This window comes from Lagopus muta, chromosome 1 (assembly GCF_023343835.1).
Source record: "Lagopus muta isolate bLagMut1 chromosome 1, bLagMut1 primary, whole genome shotgun sequence".
Lineage (NCBI taxonomy): Eukaryota > Metazoa > Chordata > Aves > Galliformes > Phasianidae > Lagopus > Lagopus muta.
In genome coordinates, this window is record NC_064433.1 from 192,032,776 (window position 1) to 192,050,015 (window position 17,240).

General features: G+C 45.0%; 1 protein-coding gene across 2 annotated transcripts in view; it reads left to right on the forward strand.

Annotated features, from left to right (window-relative positions):
* The window catches only part of WNT11 (Wnt family member 11), a 33,716-nt gene that overhangs the window by 3,513 nt on the left and 12,963 nt on the right, over window positions 1–17,240 (forward strand). The window contains exons 3-6 of one of the 2 annotated variants that reach the window (XM_048951685.1): window positions 9,831–10,066; window positions 10,562–10,675; window positions 10,760–10,839; window positions 12,237–12,529. In XM_048951685.1, the coding sequence (XP_048807642.1) occupies window positions 9,831–10,066; window positions 10,562–10,675; window positions 10,760–10,839; window positions 12,237–12,529 (723 nt within the window). Of the gene's footprint in view, window positions 1–9,830; window positions 10,067–10,561; window positions 10,840–12,236; window positions 12,530–17,240 lie in introns of both variants that reach the window. The other variant, XM_048951682.1, reaches the window with a different exon arrangement.

Genomic DNA, 17,240 nt, shown 5'->3' on the forward strand with positions numbered 1-17,240 from the left:
CATTTAAAGAGCAGTGCGTGTTGCGTTTCTCCGGGCATTCATTGATTTCAAGTGTGTGTACTGAGGGCTTGTGCTAACAACATGCCTCAATCTTCTTTGCAAAATATGCATGATTTAGGCTTGCTTTTTCTTCTCCTTGTTGATAGCAAAGGAAAGGCACACACTTGAATGCTCGCATGAGCCACTTATGAAGTTTCTAGTGTCAGCCCCTACCAGCTCCCTCTGGGACCAATGGTCATGAGAGGCAGGAGCTGAGAGCAGGAGGGAGGGCAGTGGGGATAATCTCCAGCCACAGGGGATGCTTGACAGATAACATGCTTTTTTGGTGGACCTTTTAACCTTTGGATTTTGCGAAGGGTGTTAAAAACGGAGTGGGGAGGGGGGAGGAGGGTGAAGAAATACCAAGGAGTGTGGTCAAGTCTGGATCGAGTTTCCTCTGAGGTAATGTCACTGCAAACAAAGTGAAAACATTGCTATCTCATTTCTTTGCTTAAGCAAGCGATCGATTAGTTGCTTACTGCAAAGCAAACAAACAAACTCCTCCAGCACCCATCTGGTTTCCTGCCCTCTGTTTCTGCTCTGGTTTGAAGCTGCGCACAAAGTAAATAATGGGATGTGGGCTAACCTCAAGAGAGCATCTCCCATAAATAGCACAATAAAATGAGATGCCAGGGAAGGTCTCTTGTGTGGGATGCAGCGTGTTTAGGTGAGGAACTTGGGGATAGGCAGTGAAATTAGGGCAAGAGGTTCCTGCTTTACTTCTCCTTCCACCACAGGTCCTGTGCCATGTTTAATTCCCATCCTTCTGACCCAGCCTTTGCCACTTGAGGCTTTCTTTCCCCCCACCATCTCTTGAAAAGGTGGGATTTTTTCATCAAATCACACAATTAGTCATAGAATCACAGAATGGTTTGGGTAGGAAGGAACCTTAAAGCCCACCTAATTCCAACCCATTGCCATGGGTTGCTTGCTCCCCACTTGTACAGGGTGCCAAGGGCCCCATCTAGCTTGTCCTTGAATGCCTACATGGATGGGGCACCCACACCTTCCTTTGACAACTTTCTTACTCTTAAACTAGATGTTTTGGAGCCAGTGCATTCATTGCCCTGCGTGCAGCCAGCAGGGAAAGGACTTTGCAGATGCCTACTCTAATGATAGACAACAAACACAAGCATCAGGAGATGCTCTCTGGACGTGTCATGGAATGCAGGGAACTGTTTGAGACCACACATCCAGCTTTTACATGCATGAAGAGAAGCAGGGTGAATCCTTCCATAGGGTGTTTAAATGCACGTGGTCAGGTGGGAAGTCTGACTGCCTGCATGAGGACATCTTTTTGTGCTCTCTCTCCATACTGCGAGGAAGTAGAAGGTATCAAGATCTGCTTTGCTTTTCACCATCTGGTCTTTCTACACTGTAGCAGACACCACGGCTAAGTCTCAAAGCCCAACTCCGACTATTTAGCTTCTTAGCTTTGCATATATCATCATATCATAGAAGTGTTTGAGTTGAAGGGACCACAGTCCCTGGTCCAACACCCCTGCAGTGAGCCAGAGACACCCACAGCTCCATCATGTGCTCAGAGCCCATCCAGCCTGACCTTGGGTGTCTCTATGGACAGGGCACCCACCACCTCTCTGGGCAACATGTGCCAGTGCTTCACTAACCTTATCACAAATAAACTTTTTATATCCAACCTAAATCTTCTCTATTCTAGTTTGAAACCATTTCCCCTTGTCTTATCACAACAGACCCTGATAATGAGTCTGCCCCCGGCACCTGGCATAAGGTAGGCATCTCCTCTTAACCCTGAGAGGCAGGGCTTGGTCTGTAAAGCTATTTGCATCCTTTCAGCCAGTAAGCAGTTAGGCTGCAAGGGTTTCTTTTGGGAACAAGGAGGCATTTGGGGAAAAGACACTGTGGTTGCCACTCCTCCACTTTCCAGCAGACACATCCTCTTGTTGAAAAATGAGTGGGGAAGATGAAAGCTGGGATTAAAATGGCATCCAAAGCACGAACCAAATCCAGATGTGCCGCCAGGCTCCTCTTGCACCTGCTTGTAACCTGGCAGAGGACTGCACTCCCTGTCCCAGGGCACTTGGTGCAATGAGGACACCACCAGCTGGGATTTCACAATGAAATGGGATTTTTTTTTTAATTTTTTTTTTAATTTGCAGCTTCTCCTCCCTTCTCCACCCTTGTTTTTCTACGGAACCTCTGGCCAACTTCTTCCCCCATCCATCGCTCCCTTTCCACCACTGCAGCTGTGCCAGATGCAGGCTGCTGCCAACCTCAGGGCTCAGGGACCATCCCTGGAAATGGCGTAGCTGAGCTCATGCTCTTGGATGGAGAGGGGAAAGGATGAGAGGAAAACACGAGGCGGCATTTTCGGTCGCAGGCTCGTCTCTGCGGTCTGCCCATCGCAACGTTGTTGTAGGCACAGTGCCAGAAGCGAGCTTCAAAGAGGAATGGGGATGGCAGAGAAGGAGATAAGGAGGTGGTTTCTGCCAGATGTTTACAGGCTTGGAAGGGGTTGGGGCAGAAAGCTTGGCGGGCCGGGTCTGCAAGTTGGAGGAAGAGGGAGCGACTGATAGGGAGGGTGATAGGAAATTCAATTTTAATTCAGTGTGTGATGTAATTGCAGGGGGAGGTGGGGAAGAAAAACACGCTTCTCAGCCATTTAGGACTTCCCTGTAACACGAATATCCCCTGTAAATTAGTAGAAGTGGGGAGAATGTAAAATGGAGCTATTTGTTTTATTTTATTTGGCTTATTTTTACAAGGCCTGTGGTCCAGATCCCCAGCTGCTGCAAATCGGCACTGTGCCCTTCCTTGCCATGGAGACATGCAACATCAAGCACCCTGAATGGTGTGTGGATGCTCAGCATCCCATAAACCTGCCCTTGCTCACAGAGGAACTCCATGTTTTGTCTTCCACCCAAGCTCCAGGATGCTGCTTGGGTGTGAAGTTGACAGACCTTTGCAGGATCAGGGCTGCTGTGGACAGATTGGCTTTCTGTTCAGCGCATGTGAGCTTCTGAGTCTTAATTTTGCATGCAAGCCCATTCCCAGCCTTAGAGGAGGGCTCTGTAGCTCTCTGAGCTTGGTTTGCAGCACAGCAGCCAAGGAGACACAGACAACATTTTCAGTGGGAGATTGTAGAATCATTATGTTTGGAAAAGACCCTAACCCACCTCCACTGTACCTAATCACCACATCCCTCAGTGCCACATCTCCACGGTTCTTGTGCACCTCCAGGGATGCTGACTACACCTCCCTGGGCAGCTTGTGCCACTCTTTCTGAGAACTGTTTCCTAATATCCAACCTGAGATACTGCAGGGCCAACACTAATAGGAACTCTGTCACCTTACTCCCTTTTGCAACCACCTGAGCTGAACTAAGGGGACTTGGGTTTGGCCAAGGACTTGATCTCTAGAGGTCCCTTCCAGCCCCTACAATTCTGTGTATCTGTGAGGTATGTGGATAAATCTGAAAAATAAACGAGCACTAGAGGGAGCTGCAGCCAGATGTTCACACTGCAGGTGCTGTGATGTCGGGGCATGGAGCTGCTTTCAAGGCACTTCTACCTGCTTGAGGGTGGCATCTCCTTATCTACGCACTGGGACACAGGTTAGACTGTCCCTGCGTTGTCACCCTCGATGAATGGTTGCCACGAGGATGAAAGCAATGCGTGCTTTTTTGCATAGTTTGCAAAGAGGCTGCAGGTTCAGCCCATTACTATGAGCTACAGCTCTAGGAATGCCATCATTAGGTGGAGTTTTGATCACTTTGGATGGTCCCTTGGTCCCTCTTGGACTTGGAATCATTGAATCACAGAATTCTTTTGACTTGGAAGGGACCCTTAAAAGCCATCTGTTGAACTCCCCTTCAAGAACAGACACCCACAGTTCCATCAGCTGCTCAGAGCACCATTCAGCCTGACCTTGAATGTCTCCAGGGATGGGACACCCACCACCTCTCTGGGCAACCTGTGCCAGTGCCTCACCACCCTTATCATAAAAACTCTTTGCTTACATTCAATTTAAATCTCCCCTCTTCTAGTTTGAAACCATTTCTTCTAGTCCTATCAAAGCAGACACTGCTGAAAAGCCTGTCCTTTCTTATATGCCTCACAGTGGGACATGAGCACTGTTCCCAGGCATGAGAACCAAGACCTTTCTGGAGCCAGCAGCGTGCTTTCACTTGTTTTTTTTCTCTTGAAATGGGGAGAAAATGGAAAGATTTTTGTGCTTCCCAGCAGTGCCTGCTTCTCTACTTTGGACAAGGAGGGGGGGGAGCTGGGACAGTGGGGCATGGGCGCCGGCAAGGGGCTGTCTGCCTGGCACAGGAGCTGCTAGATGAGCTGCTGTGAAAGGACTGCAGGATGGGGACGGCAGGAGAGGAGTGGGCTGGGGGTGAGGGAGAGCTCTATAGGCAGCCCGGGAAAACTTGACAAAGCTCCATGGCCTTCCTCCGGTGCTGGGGCAGCCAACTCACCGCTGGCATCGACTTCAGTCGAGCTTGGGCTGGAAGTCAATGGCCTTGTGCCCACTACTGCCAGCACTGGATTTGGCACCGTATCTGAAAAACTCTTATTTTAAGCTTTTACTGTAGGGATTTTTCCCCCTCCTCCTCTCTGTCTTCCTCCTCAGCTCAGTTTTCTTTCTTTTCTTTCTTTCTTTCTTTCTTGCTTGCTTGCTTGCTTTCTTGCTTTCTTGCTTTCTCTCTCTCTTTCTTTCTCTCTTTCTTTCTCTCTTTCTTTCTCTCTTTCTTTCTCTCTCTGTCTTTCTTTCTCTCTTTCTTTCTCTCATTCTCTCGTTCTTTCTCTCTTTCTTTCTTTCTCTTTCTTTCTCTCTTTCTTCCCTCCCTCCCTCTCTCCCTTCCTCCCTCAGTTCCTCCCTTCTTTCCTTTCCTCCTTTCCTTTCTTTTCATCTTTCTTTCTTTTTTCTTTCCTTCCTTCTTTCCTTTCTTTCATACTTTCTTTCTCTCTTTCTCCTCCTCCTCCTCCTCTTTCTCTTTCCCCCTTTCCCTTTCTTTGCTTTCCTCTTTCCTTGTTCCCTCTTTTACGCTCCTTCTCTTTCTCCTTCTTTCCCCTTTTGTCCTTTTCTCCCTTTCTCCATCTTTCTTTCCTTATTTTTTTTTTCTCCTTTCCTCCTTGTTTCCTCCTTTTTTCTTTCCCCCCCTCTCTATTTTTCTATAGAAATCCCATTTCTTGCTTTGAGAAGGCTTTGAATATTTGCTGACCCACTTGCACCTGTGGTCCCCAGGTCAGGGCTGATGATGCTCCTCAGCATCCCAAGTCCTTCTCAAATAGCAGCAGAGCAGGGTGGGGTGGTGGGAGTATAGGCTGCCTCACATGGAATCATCATAATGGTCCTGCCAGCCCTTTTCACTTGAGAAAATGAAGCTCCTACAGATTAAAAACTCTTAAATAAAGTCTAATGTACACACACACAAACAATCACTGTTTCTCTTTGTTTAAGTTTACTCTCCAAGTAATAGAATTTTGCCCAAATCTTTTTTGCTCTACCCCAAATCTCTGGCAGATTAAAGAGTTTAAGAATCAGCATAAGATTGAGAATGCATTCTCAGAAAGTAAAACAAATCATTTGGAGCAGAAGATGTTGGTTTCACAAATGGCCCTTCTGTGACAGCTCCTTGGGTTGTATCACACCTCCTTGGGTCGTATCACACAAGGGAGGACGTGGAGATGTTCTCCAAGGGTGCTTGTATGGAAAGAGATCCTTCCACTCTATAAGGACATTTTAAAAGGCACCAATGTTTCACTGCTCAATTAAAAAAAAAAAATCCCCTACGAGTTGGCCAGAAACAGCATCCTGTGTGCCCCTTTATCCTTACAAAGCTAATTGCGTATGGCTTTCATGAGTATCTCTGCTCATGGATGTTGCTTCTATGAATAGTCTTCTCATGCAGCCTAGCACTGAACCTATACTTCTCAAAGGATCCAACACTGTAAAGCATTCATGTTTTCAAATGAATTTATTAACTGCCTGAGATAATTAGAAGAGTAAACGAAAGTCATGATCCATCCATGCATCATATTTCCTCTGTAATTACCTTTATGGTTTTCTGTCAGTATCCATAACGTCAACTGAAAGCCCTGCTATGCTATATATAAAGCAGGAGATGTTTGCTTTGGAGCCTGTTTATTTAAAGGGATGGGTCAAATATGTATATATTTATATTAAAAAAAAAAAAAAAACCATCAGCCTCCCCTCAGTTGTCCTCACCTTTCTGGAGAATGAAGGATGGAGAAGAGTCAGGGGAGGGGAGCATGATGTTAGCAGAAGGAAATTGTGAAAAGGAGCATTTATGGGATGGCAGCAGGTAAAATTCCTCTGGGCTGCTTCTCAGATGAAGCATTGGAGTTCAAAGAAATGTTTTCTTCTGGGATTTTTTCCTATACTGAAGAGTGAAGTCTGTCCTGCTAACTACCCGTTGGGGCTCCTTTATTGGGGCTACCAGTGCCTCTTTGGCCTTAGCAGGTAGAGACCCACCATCAATACCAGAATATATTTCTACCACTCAAAAATGGGCTTTGCTCTCCAATAGTGTCCTTTGCAGATGGTGGAAGACACTCCATGGTGCTGTCAGAATTTGGAGAGCAGGGAGGGCTGCTACCTTTACAAAGGGGGATTTAAAGCAAAACAGGGGATGGGGGAAGACAATGTAGGACAGAGACTGAGTAAACCTGCACTGTCAGAGCATGGGCTGGATGACCTAATAGGCCTCTAACATTCCTGATCTGTGATTTATAGATGTGCTTTTTGGTCTCAGCAAGCGACTCCAATAACTGAGTTTTCTTTTCCATCCCCATTACCCTTTACTTTTTCCTCCCGACGCTTGGAGATGTTTCCAATTATAGGTTCTCACAAGGAAAGGCATGAAGTTCAGGCCTGGGAGATGTTCAGAAAACACCTTCCTGCATCTTACTTTTTTATTCTTGGCAGACTCCCTGGAGCTTGGCTCATTCGACAAGAAACAGCCATTACTGCCATTTACTGAATTCTTCCCAAAGGGGCCGCAGCATTTCCTCTGTTGACCTTCTGGCAGATCTTTTCCCCTCTTCTATAAGGCACATTTCTTTCTCGTCATGTTACACATCTCATTCTCTAATGGTGATAATTTCAGGCCCTTGGTAATAATGCGGTGCTACAGCAAACTCTTTGTACCTGTTTAGTCCCCTTTCTTCACAACCAGTATAAGCTTCAGTCTGTGTTCATCGTTTATTCCAACTCAAAGGTGGTTATTTCTGCTGTTTGATTTGTCTGTAATGATGAGATGCAGGTGCATCAATATGGGCTTCCAAATCACAGAATCATAGAATTGTTGAGGTTGGAAATGTCCATTAAGATGGTCTAGTCCAACTATCAGCACATCATCGCTATTGCCATCCACCACCAAGTCCTTTAAAGACACTCAAGACCTCCACACAGATCTAGAAGATGTGGTGCAGGACCTATCAGGTAGATGCATCCTTCTTGAGGAGCAGTTAGGGCCACAAGGACAATCCACGTTGTGTTTATGACTTTTATTCAAGGAGCAGCAAGGTGCTTCGATCTCTTGCCCGATTGTCATTTCAGCCCATTGCTGAGAGTTGCTGATAGGTTTTCTGGAATAAACTTTCACAGATTTTTGGCACCAGGTGCTGAGAGTTGGACTCATCTCACCCATCTCTGTGTGCTTATAGAGCTCAGGTGGCTGCATCCAAGCTTGATGCCTAAGTTCCCCCTACAGCTAGTGCAGAAAGAGCACTTTCAGGGCATGAGTTACCTTAGCCTCACTGATACTGGCTGCCCAGAGTGGCTGTGGATGCCCCATCCCTGGAGACATTCAAGGCCAGGATGGGAGCTAGTGGTTGGCAACCCTAGAGTGGATGGAGCTCAATGATCTTTAGGGTCTTAAAGCCATTTTGTGATTCTGTAACTATTCTGCTGTAGATCTCCAATGTGCATCAGCTGATTATCTTTTAGGAGCTCCATGGGTCAAAGAAGGACCCTGGAGGACTAACATGAAGTCCTCACCATGGAGGTTTGCATTAAGATGACATTGGTACTGTTCCAAGACCTTTGCTCTCAGCCTTCAGGAGTATGATATGTTTGAGTTTACTGAGCACTGGGTGCAGAACTTCTGACAATTAAATACTCTACTCACTTTCTCCCCTTGTCCAAAACTTTTGTTCTCTGTATGTTTAATGAAGCTCTCTAAATATCTGTATGATGTATATATTTACATTGCTAGCAGAGTGGTGGTTTCCCTTCCAAGTTTGCCACTGATTATCCAGCACCAGAAATGCCAAATTCCAGTCGACTGGGAATTTGTGAGCGCAGACCTGCTCAGCCCTAGCAAGGATTTTAGCTTTTTCCCACTCACGGAGGAATTGGGGTTAGCAGTTATGCACAGCCCGGGGAGAGCTCCAACATACACAGCAGCTGGTTTGAGCCAACCTTGAGGTAGTTGGTGGAATATAGATGTGTTTTCCTGAAAGCTGGAGATCAGAGCTAATATCCCTGATCTTGGTTAGGGCTCATTTTTAGCTCCATTTCCATCTCATTTAACTTCTGAAGGACGTGGATGTTACAGCAATAAAGTAAAATATGCCCAGAAATGTGTCTGCTAATATGCCAAACTAACCAAGATGGCTTAGGATGAAACTGAAAGGCAACATTTAACAAGGAGAGAAGGAAATATGTGTTAAAGCAGTTGTGTTGCCAGGATCACATGCCAGGTACTGATGCAGCCAGCTAGAAAGTTGTTTTATGGGAATGAATAACATTTATGACTGCTCTAAGCAGGTCATAAAGATACAAAGAGAGTTACACACCAGACTTCTGCTGATCATTTTGGGTGCTTGAGGAATAATAGCACAGCATGCTCTGAGGCATGGCACCATTTGCTTTTTTCTTCTTTTTTTTTTTAACCTGGAGTGTGAAACACTGCATACTGCAAGAACCAATGGGGTCCTATGGACATTGCCAATTTCTTCCATGGTAACTTGCATTATGATTCTAGTGGATTCTTCCTAAGTTTTGACCATGATAGCCTCTTTGCGTGTACTTGCATTGTGTTTCTTCACTAAATCTTCAGAGACTAGAGAAATAGATTTAGATATCTAAGTGCAACGGTGATGGAATTGGTGGAGGCCCTTGGCGTTAACTCCATGGGAAAGCATCTGTTTTGCAAACTTGGTGGCTTTTCCCTGGATCTTGCAGGGGATTTTCTCTATAATTAATCACATGACATTTAGTATAATCCTCAAAGAGTCTGTGAGACAGATGCTGAATGCAAATCACTGATAAAACCAACCTCACTTTTTTTTTTTTAATACCACAGTCACGGAGGACCCAGCTTTCCATTATCGTGGATCCAACGGGTTGTTTTTCACTCTGTTGGGAGGTCTGTCCTCTTCATTCTTCTGCAAAAAAAAAAAAAAAAGAAAAGAAAAAAAAAAAAAAGAAAAACAAAACCTTCCCATAAGGATTTACACAATCAGTCAACTTGGCATTCACCCCAGGAGATTTGTTCTGGCTCCTTTCGATGATGGGAGAAACACACAGGTTTAATGGCGAATTGTCCCACCCATCTTCAACATTTACCTTAGATGAGATAAATGACTCTGAACAGTTTCCCATCTCTCTCATCAGCTTAAACTAGGCATGTAATTTGCATGTAGCTAATATTAGGTCAGCTGAACACAGGCCAAGGCGTTTGCTGGGTTGGAGGCAGTCAAGAAATTAATACTGACACAAAGACTGACTTTTGTGGGTTCTAATGCCTTTTTTTTTTTTGCATGTGCTTGTCTCCTCAGAGCTCTGTCCAAGACTCCTTCGGCTTTGGCCCTGAATCAAACCCAGCACTGCAAGCAGCTAGAAGGCCTGGTGGTTTCCCAGGTGCAATTGTGCCGCAGCAACCTGGAGCTGATGCAGACCATCATCCAGGCGGCACGGGAAGTGATAAAGACCTGCCGTAAAACTTTCTCAGACATGAGGTGGAACTGCTCTTCCATCGAGCTGGCTCCTAACTACCTGCTGGACTTAGAGAGAGGTAAACAGCACTGCTGCCTTGGGTGGGGAGCAGAGGTTGGAGCAGATGTACCCAGAGGTCTCTTCCAACCTCAGCCATTCTGTGATTCCTCCACATGCTCAAAAAGTAGATCATACCACAGTAGACTAGTTGCATGAGCCCATGTACCCCTTTCCCCTGCTAAGATCATAGAATCATAGAATGGCTTGGGTTGGAAGAGATCTCAAAAATTGTTTAGTTGCCACCCACCAGGTCAGGCTGCCCAGGATCCCAACCAATCTGGCCTTGAAGGCCTCCATGGAATGGGCACTCACAGCTTCTCTGAGCAACCTGAAATTGGATGTTGTCTCACAGGATGAAGAGCTCTCGTTGCAGATTTTCTCCAAGCCTTTAGAGGACTCAGATGCAAGGAGGCAGTGTATTAGCCATTCTAAGGGGCAGAGATTATGTGGGTCTCTTTTGGGGGAATACTTAGCCATCCCTGGAACCTGAGTTGGAGTTTCTTATCTCTTGCAGGTACAAGGGAGTCAGCATTTGTGTATGCCCTTTCTGCTGCTGCTATCAGCCATACCATTGCCAGAGCCTGCACCACCGGGGACCTCCCTGGCTGTTCCTGTGGTCCCATCCCAGGTGAGACACCTGGACCTGGGTATCGATGGGGAGGATGTGCAGACAACCTCAACTATGGTCTTATCATGGGGTCCAAATTTTCAGATGCTCCCATGAAGATGAAAAAATCAGGATCACAAGCCAATAAACTGATGCATCTGCACAACAGTGAAGTAGGGAGACAGGTAACAAATCCACAAGAGTTATTGTACTTGTACAGTCCTCTTTAGTGGTCGGTCGCTCTGTGAGGTTCAGTGTCTCTATCAGCTAGTGAAAGGAGCAGGTTTCTCCCTGATTGCTCCCAACTCCTTTGGCCTGCTGAAGACTGTGACTATCAGTCATGCTGGTCCTCAGGAGGCCCTAAATGCTAATTCCAGCCCTCTAGAACTGTGGGTGGGATGTGTCATTGCCACAGCCTTCCACAGCCAAGGATGGCTGCGGCTTGCTTACCCCAGGAGGTGTGGTGGGGATGAGTCCCATGGTGCTCTGCCAAGGGCATTGCACACATGAAGTGCTGTGTAAGCACAGAGGATTACTATCTGCCAGACGTGTCCAGCAGCAGCTGCCTCCCAGCCATCTCTGCAGCCAGGAGGGCTGATGTGTTCCTTCTCAAACTGCTTTGCTAGTGATTACTCCCCTATCTGGCAGAAGCCGCTGTTAACAGCTTGCATTCATGGCTGTGCCAATGGAGGAATAGCACTGTGCATGCTGCTTGGTATGCCCCAAGGAGCAAATCCCCACCACAGCCCTTCATGCAGCTTGAGAAATTGGGGTGGGGAGCTGTAAAGGCTTCAGCAGTTCCCTGCACTGGTTCTACTGCACAACTTGTCCTTCTAGGGCAAAACTTGGAGCATACTGAGCTCATTGGCAGCTTACTGTGTAGATATGGGCTGAACTTACCTTTCCAGAGCAAAACCCTATCAAACTCACCTCCTCTGGGTGTTTTTCTCTATGGTTCCCTGCATTCCCACTCTATCTTATTATTATTATTATTATCATTATTATTATTGTTATTATTATTGCTATGTCTTGAGTTTTTGTTTGAATTACAATGGGCAAATTATCACTTGGGATGCAGCACTGTCACGGCTGGTGGATTCACTGCTATATCCTCCCAGACCAGAGCAGAACTGAAGTAAAAGGCTCTGCTGGCCCCATACTCAGCAGAAAGGCAGGGTGTGGGTGCTTTGAATTCATGAGTGCCTTGACATCTGTTACCCAATGCCTAAACATGTTGCAGGCAGACATGCGCATTAAGAATCTATTTATGGATTGCTTTGATTTTCAGATCCTAATTTAGAGAGTTTAAATGCAGCCCTGTGTAGATATCTGATCAAAATTCAACATATTCTTCTGTCTGCTGGCTGCAAATGAGAGCAGTCCTGGTCTAATAGTGATCACCAAGGGGCTGTGGGATTTCATTCCCTTTGCTAGTAGCTGCTCAAGCACAACCGTGCAGAAATCAGAGCAGCAGGCCTTTTCTATAGCAGTCTCCATTAAGAAAGAATCTTATTTAGTAAGCTTGTGGGATGTTTGGACTCAAGAGAAAGACATTTCCTAACTCCTGCATTCCTTTTTGCAGGTCTTGAAAGCCTCTCTTGAGATGAAATGTAAGTGCCATGGAGTTTCTGGGTCATGCTCTATCAAGACCTGTTGGAAAGGCCTTCAAGAGCTGCGAGACATTGCACTGGACCTCAAAAACAAGTATTTGTCAGCCACCAAGGTCGTTCATCGGCCCATGGGCACACGCAAATACCTCGTGCCAAAGGATATTGATATCAGACCGGTTAAGGAGACAGAGCTGATTTACCTGCAGAGCTCGCCTGATTTCTGCATGAAGAATGAGAAAGTGGGGTCGCACGGGACCCAGGACAGGTGAGGGTTTCTGCACTCTGTGCCCCTAAGAAGAGGCAGAGGGGATTGTATATGAATAACAGGCAAATCATTTGGGGGTAGCATACATGCACAGGCAAAAAAATTATCTCTGATGCTCAGTGCAGTACAGAGATGCCCAAGACTCTCAGTGGTGGTTGTGGCTAAGATGGAGCTGTAGATCCCTTGCTTTATAGAGGTAGGCACAAGATATCTTTGAAATACCCTAGGAAAACCATATAGGCTGCTCATTTCCACAGGTACAATGATCAAGCAGATGATATTGATCGTATTGAGTTCCTCTTGCAATCATTGCTCATCTGATGAGTTGTTACTCTACTTTTGGGCAAGTAAGGCAAGATTTAACCCAGTTAGGACTGGTGCTTCCAAGAGCCTTAAAAAAAGCCACATCACCCATAAGGATGAATCTTGAGCATTTTTCTTCCACTGGCTTTTAAGAAACCATGTATGTTTGAATTGCTCATGTTTATGAAGAGATATGACTTCATTCCATTAATATTGGTGACCTAAGGTCATCACAGTCAAGCCTTCAATGAGCACAGTGGTGTGCTAGGAAGCAGACACGCATGTCTTTTCTTGTGATTTGTGGAACTCCCTCTATGAATTCCACAGGTGGGCACTAGACTCTCTGACAGCCAAACAGCTGTGTATTTCCAGAATTTTGCAGGATTTTCAGGACTTTTGTTCAGGGAATGTAATGGCTGGATTTCAAGATGGCTCATTCACTGCTGTCTGCTGACTTGGCTTTTTTTTTCAGAGAGTTCCCATCATTATTCTACACTCTTTGTGCCACCTCATTGTGCACTCTCAGGCTGTCATGTTGCAGGGTGCATGCATGCAAACGCTCTTTTGCAGAGCATCTTCCTTTCAGCTCTTGTTGGACATAATGGTCTTTCCATTGTGCGTTGAATGTAGTGAAGGCTTTACTATGACAGAAAGGAAGTAAATGACCTCAATGCACAAAAGATTAAACCTTTTTAGTTATCTTTGATTAGTAGGAATTTGTACTTAGGAGACTACAGAAGATATCCTTTAGCAATTCTCTAGGACCACGGTTCTATAGAATATATATCAGCATCTGGAGTTGACCAGGTGAAGATGAAAGTTGACTGAGACACCTTGCATGAAGCATGTCCTTTTTGATCTCTGATGTTGTGCGATGTTTAGAGCTTTGTATCCTCCATTAGAATGGAAGGCAGTGGCAGGACCACGATAAAACAGGATGTTCATTGCTGGCCCAACAGTGCAGCAGTAATTAGCAAGTGAAGATGTCTATGAGTCATTGAGGGCTGTAGGGAAGAAAGCATGTGCTGAACGTGTTGTCTGAAAGAAAATGTCATTTGAGCACAAGCAGTGTTTCTATGGATTTGTATGGATTTTGACAAATTCTTGTTTTTAAAATGACCTCTTTGTTGAAACTCCCTGTTTTGCAAAGAAAAAACTGGAGGTTATTTGGAATAGGAATCGTGTGAAATCAACAGGTTGTGTCAAAAACAAGCTGAATTCATTATAGATCTGCCAAGTGAAACATTTTCCGTGAGCTGAAACCCTTTCAAAGGTGGAGGAAGACATGGTTTCCTATAATTTCATTTTACAGGAGATTTTGCCATCTTATCCCAGCGAGGGATGAAAAATATGTTGTGGTCTTGAGTGATCTTTTATTTTCTTTTTCTTGAGGATAGGAAAACGCATATTGCAGGCGTCCATTTATCCTGAGCAGGGTGAGAGCAGAGATTGTGAGCCTGCCAGGCAAGGATCCAGGGGAAGTGAGGCTGAGTGAGGACTTAGAGGAGCGAGATATTAAGGCAGGAGGGGATGACTTTCAAAAGGAACCTGTCAAGAAGGGCTCCTTATTGTTGGATGTGCAAGATGATGACGACTGTGAGAGGGGAGGAGGGTGAGATAGACCTATGTTGAACTGTAGTCATCTCTTGGGCCATGCTGTAGGGTCATCTGTAGTTACACTCAGTGCAATTGAGAAGATACCTAGTGTCTCAAAACTGGCAGCTATAGCAGCCCTTTCTCTTAATTAAATCAGAAGAAATGAGTATAATGTGTTTGCAGATGGGCTCATTTTTCTTCCTCCTCCTTCCATGGATGTATTTTTTCCTCTGATTTTTTTTTTTTTTTCTCTCACAGAGAGGACATTTCATGTGTTTTAAACACGATGGCTCTGTTCCAGTGGCAGAGATAGTGCTTGGTGACAGGGACAAGGAAGCAGGAGGACAAAGGGGCAGCTGTTGGACAGAGCAGGAAAAATACATGGCTCACGCTTACCCCACAGTGGTGTAAAATGCTTGTTTGGAAGTAGCCCAAAGAGGCTTTCACTCTATAAGTGAAGTCCCAGAGCATCTTAATGTTTTATCCTTGTTCACATCAAAGATTTTGGGGAGAAATTTTTTTTTCTATTAGGCCAATTTTTAAGGCTTTTTTTTTTTTTTTACAGCAAATGTAATCAAAAAAGGATTTTAATAGTGGTCTCTGAGTTTGTTTTCTCTCTTTTTCTATCATTTGCCTATTCCCTCTTTGGCCTCTTTGTGTTCAAAAATAGAATCGTAGAATCCTTAAGGTTGGAAAGACCACTAAGATCATCAAGTCCAACCATCAACCCAACCCTGTGAAGCTCTAGGCCATGTCCCTCAGTACAACATTCACCCTTTTTTTTAAATACCTCCAGGGACACCGCTTTCCTGGGCAACCTGTTCTAATGCATTACCACTCTTTCTGACAAAAGATATTTCCTGATCATATCCAATCTGAACCTTCCCTGGTGCAATTTTAGGCCATGAACTCTTGTCCTGTGGCTTCTCGTTGGGCACTGTAGTGCAGACCCTTCTCACTGTGCTCAAGGAGACCTCAGTCTGGGTCTTCACCTCTTTCCAGCCCCACTTTCTTCCTCTGAAGGGGTGCAGAAGGGCGAGGTTCCCATTAATAACCTTTCAATTGCATTTAAAACATTCAGATTTTCATTACAAAAAGTGAGTTGTCTTGCATCATGAGGAGGAAAAGTCTTTTCTGCCTGTTCATATCTTGCTCAGAGAATGCTGGGAGCTGGACAAGGTCTGACACAGCTGCAACACTTTGTTCATTCTGGGTTTCTGTATGCTCCAGGGAGCAACCCTGCATTAGTAGGTGGGTGGGAGGGATAATCTAATCGGTCGCTTCCATCTCTATAATTATCCTTCACATTGCTTGGACTCATTGTGCTAACTTCAGGCAGGAAAGGGAGTCAAGTTACTTTGTAGTGGAACTATGTGAAAATCCACTCAGAAAATGCAAACCTGGCTACTCCAAAGCCTTTCTGGGCTCTTCTCTGAAAGCTTTTTCAAAGCCTTGTTCAGCACAAGCCTGAAGTGATTTCTAAGACATTTTGGCCCTCCTTAGTTTCATGTTGAAATCAGAAATGGTTTGGGAATCCGCATGCCTTCAAGCAGTTGGAGTGGATCCAGGTTTCAAAGCCAGGCAGCTGAACACAGACCTGTGATTTGAAGCCTCACCACTCTTTGAAGTGCTCAGAATCTGATTAAGGAGCTGAATTTTGCAACTGGCTTGCTGCAGCCACAGCCTTCACTGATGGCAGCCAAACTCCACGGGTTTGTTTGCCACCATCATGCTTACATAGCTAATAATAATCGTCTGGAGAAAAATCTCCAGGAGCAAATCTGTGGAGTAGCATGTGGATTATATGATTTTTGATATGAGTTAACCATGTGGAATGAGAGGTTGGTTAAGATGAAAGAGAATGGCCTTAAATTGCACGAGGGGAGATTAAGCTTGGATATTAGAAAATATTTCTTCTCAGAAGGAGTGGTAATGCATTGGTACAGGCTGCCCAGGGAGGTGGTGGAGTCACCATCCCTGGAGGTGTTTGGGGAGATGTGGCACTGAGGGACATGGCCAATGGGCATGGTAGGGATGGATTGGAGTTGGGGGTTGGTGATCTTGAAAGTATTTCCCAAACTTAATGACTCTATCATTCTAAATACGTATATATTTTTATATATATATGTATATATATGTACTACATATATATTTTGGAGCTTTCTTGGAAGAAAACACCCTGTAACTCATCTTTTAATGAGTTTGTTCAGTTTCTCCAGACTGAAAAATTCATTATCAGCTTCAAACAGGAGATAAAGAATAGCAGATTATAAAATAGGGATCTCTGTTGTGAGAAAAGAAGCAAAAGTATTAACCTCCTTTATCAGTAGGGTGCAATGTATCGTATTTCAAAGTCTATTTAAAGTCCCATAAGGAATCCAAGGAACGGGAAATTCTGTGATACGGGCAAAGGCCTCTGGCTTCTGATGCCTTGAAGGGATTACTGAGTTGTTTATTACTGATCTTTCCCAAAGCTGCTATGGAGACATGCAAATACTACTCCCTCTTTGCTGAAGATGGGAAGGAGCTCCCTTACAGTACAGAAATTGGGATGCAGTGTTGTTTTTATGCCACACAGGGCTGATCAGCCACCACTCCTTTGCTGACTCACTTGGGCAATGAATATGGCCAACCTTTCGTGGCTGTTTCTTGTCCATGTATTTGTTCTTATTTTGCAATACATAAAATTAGTTTTATCTCTCTCCTGAGGTGTCCTATGGGATAAGAACATGCATAGAGTTAATTGACCATGCATCTGCTGCTTGGTGGTGACAAGTTTTGGCTACAGAATCTTTGTGGCTGGTGACATATT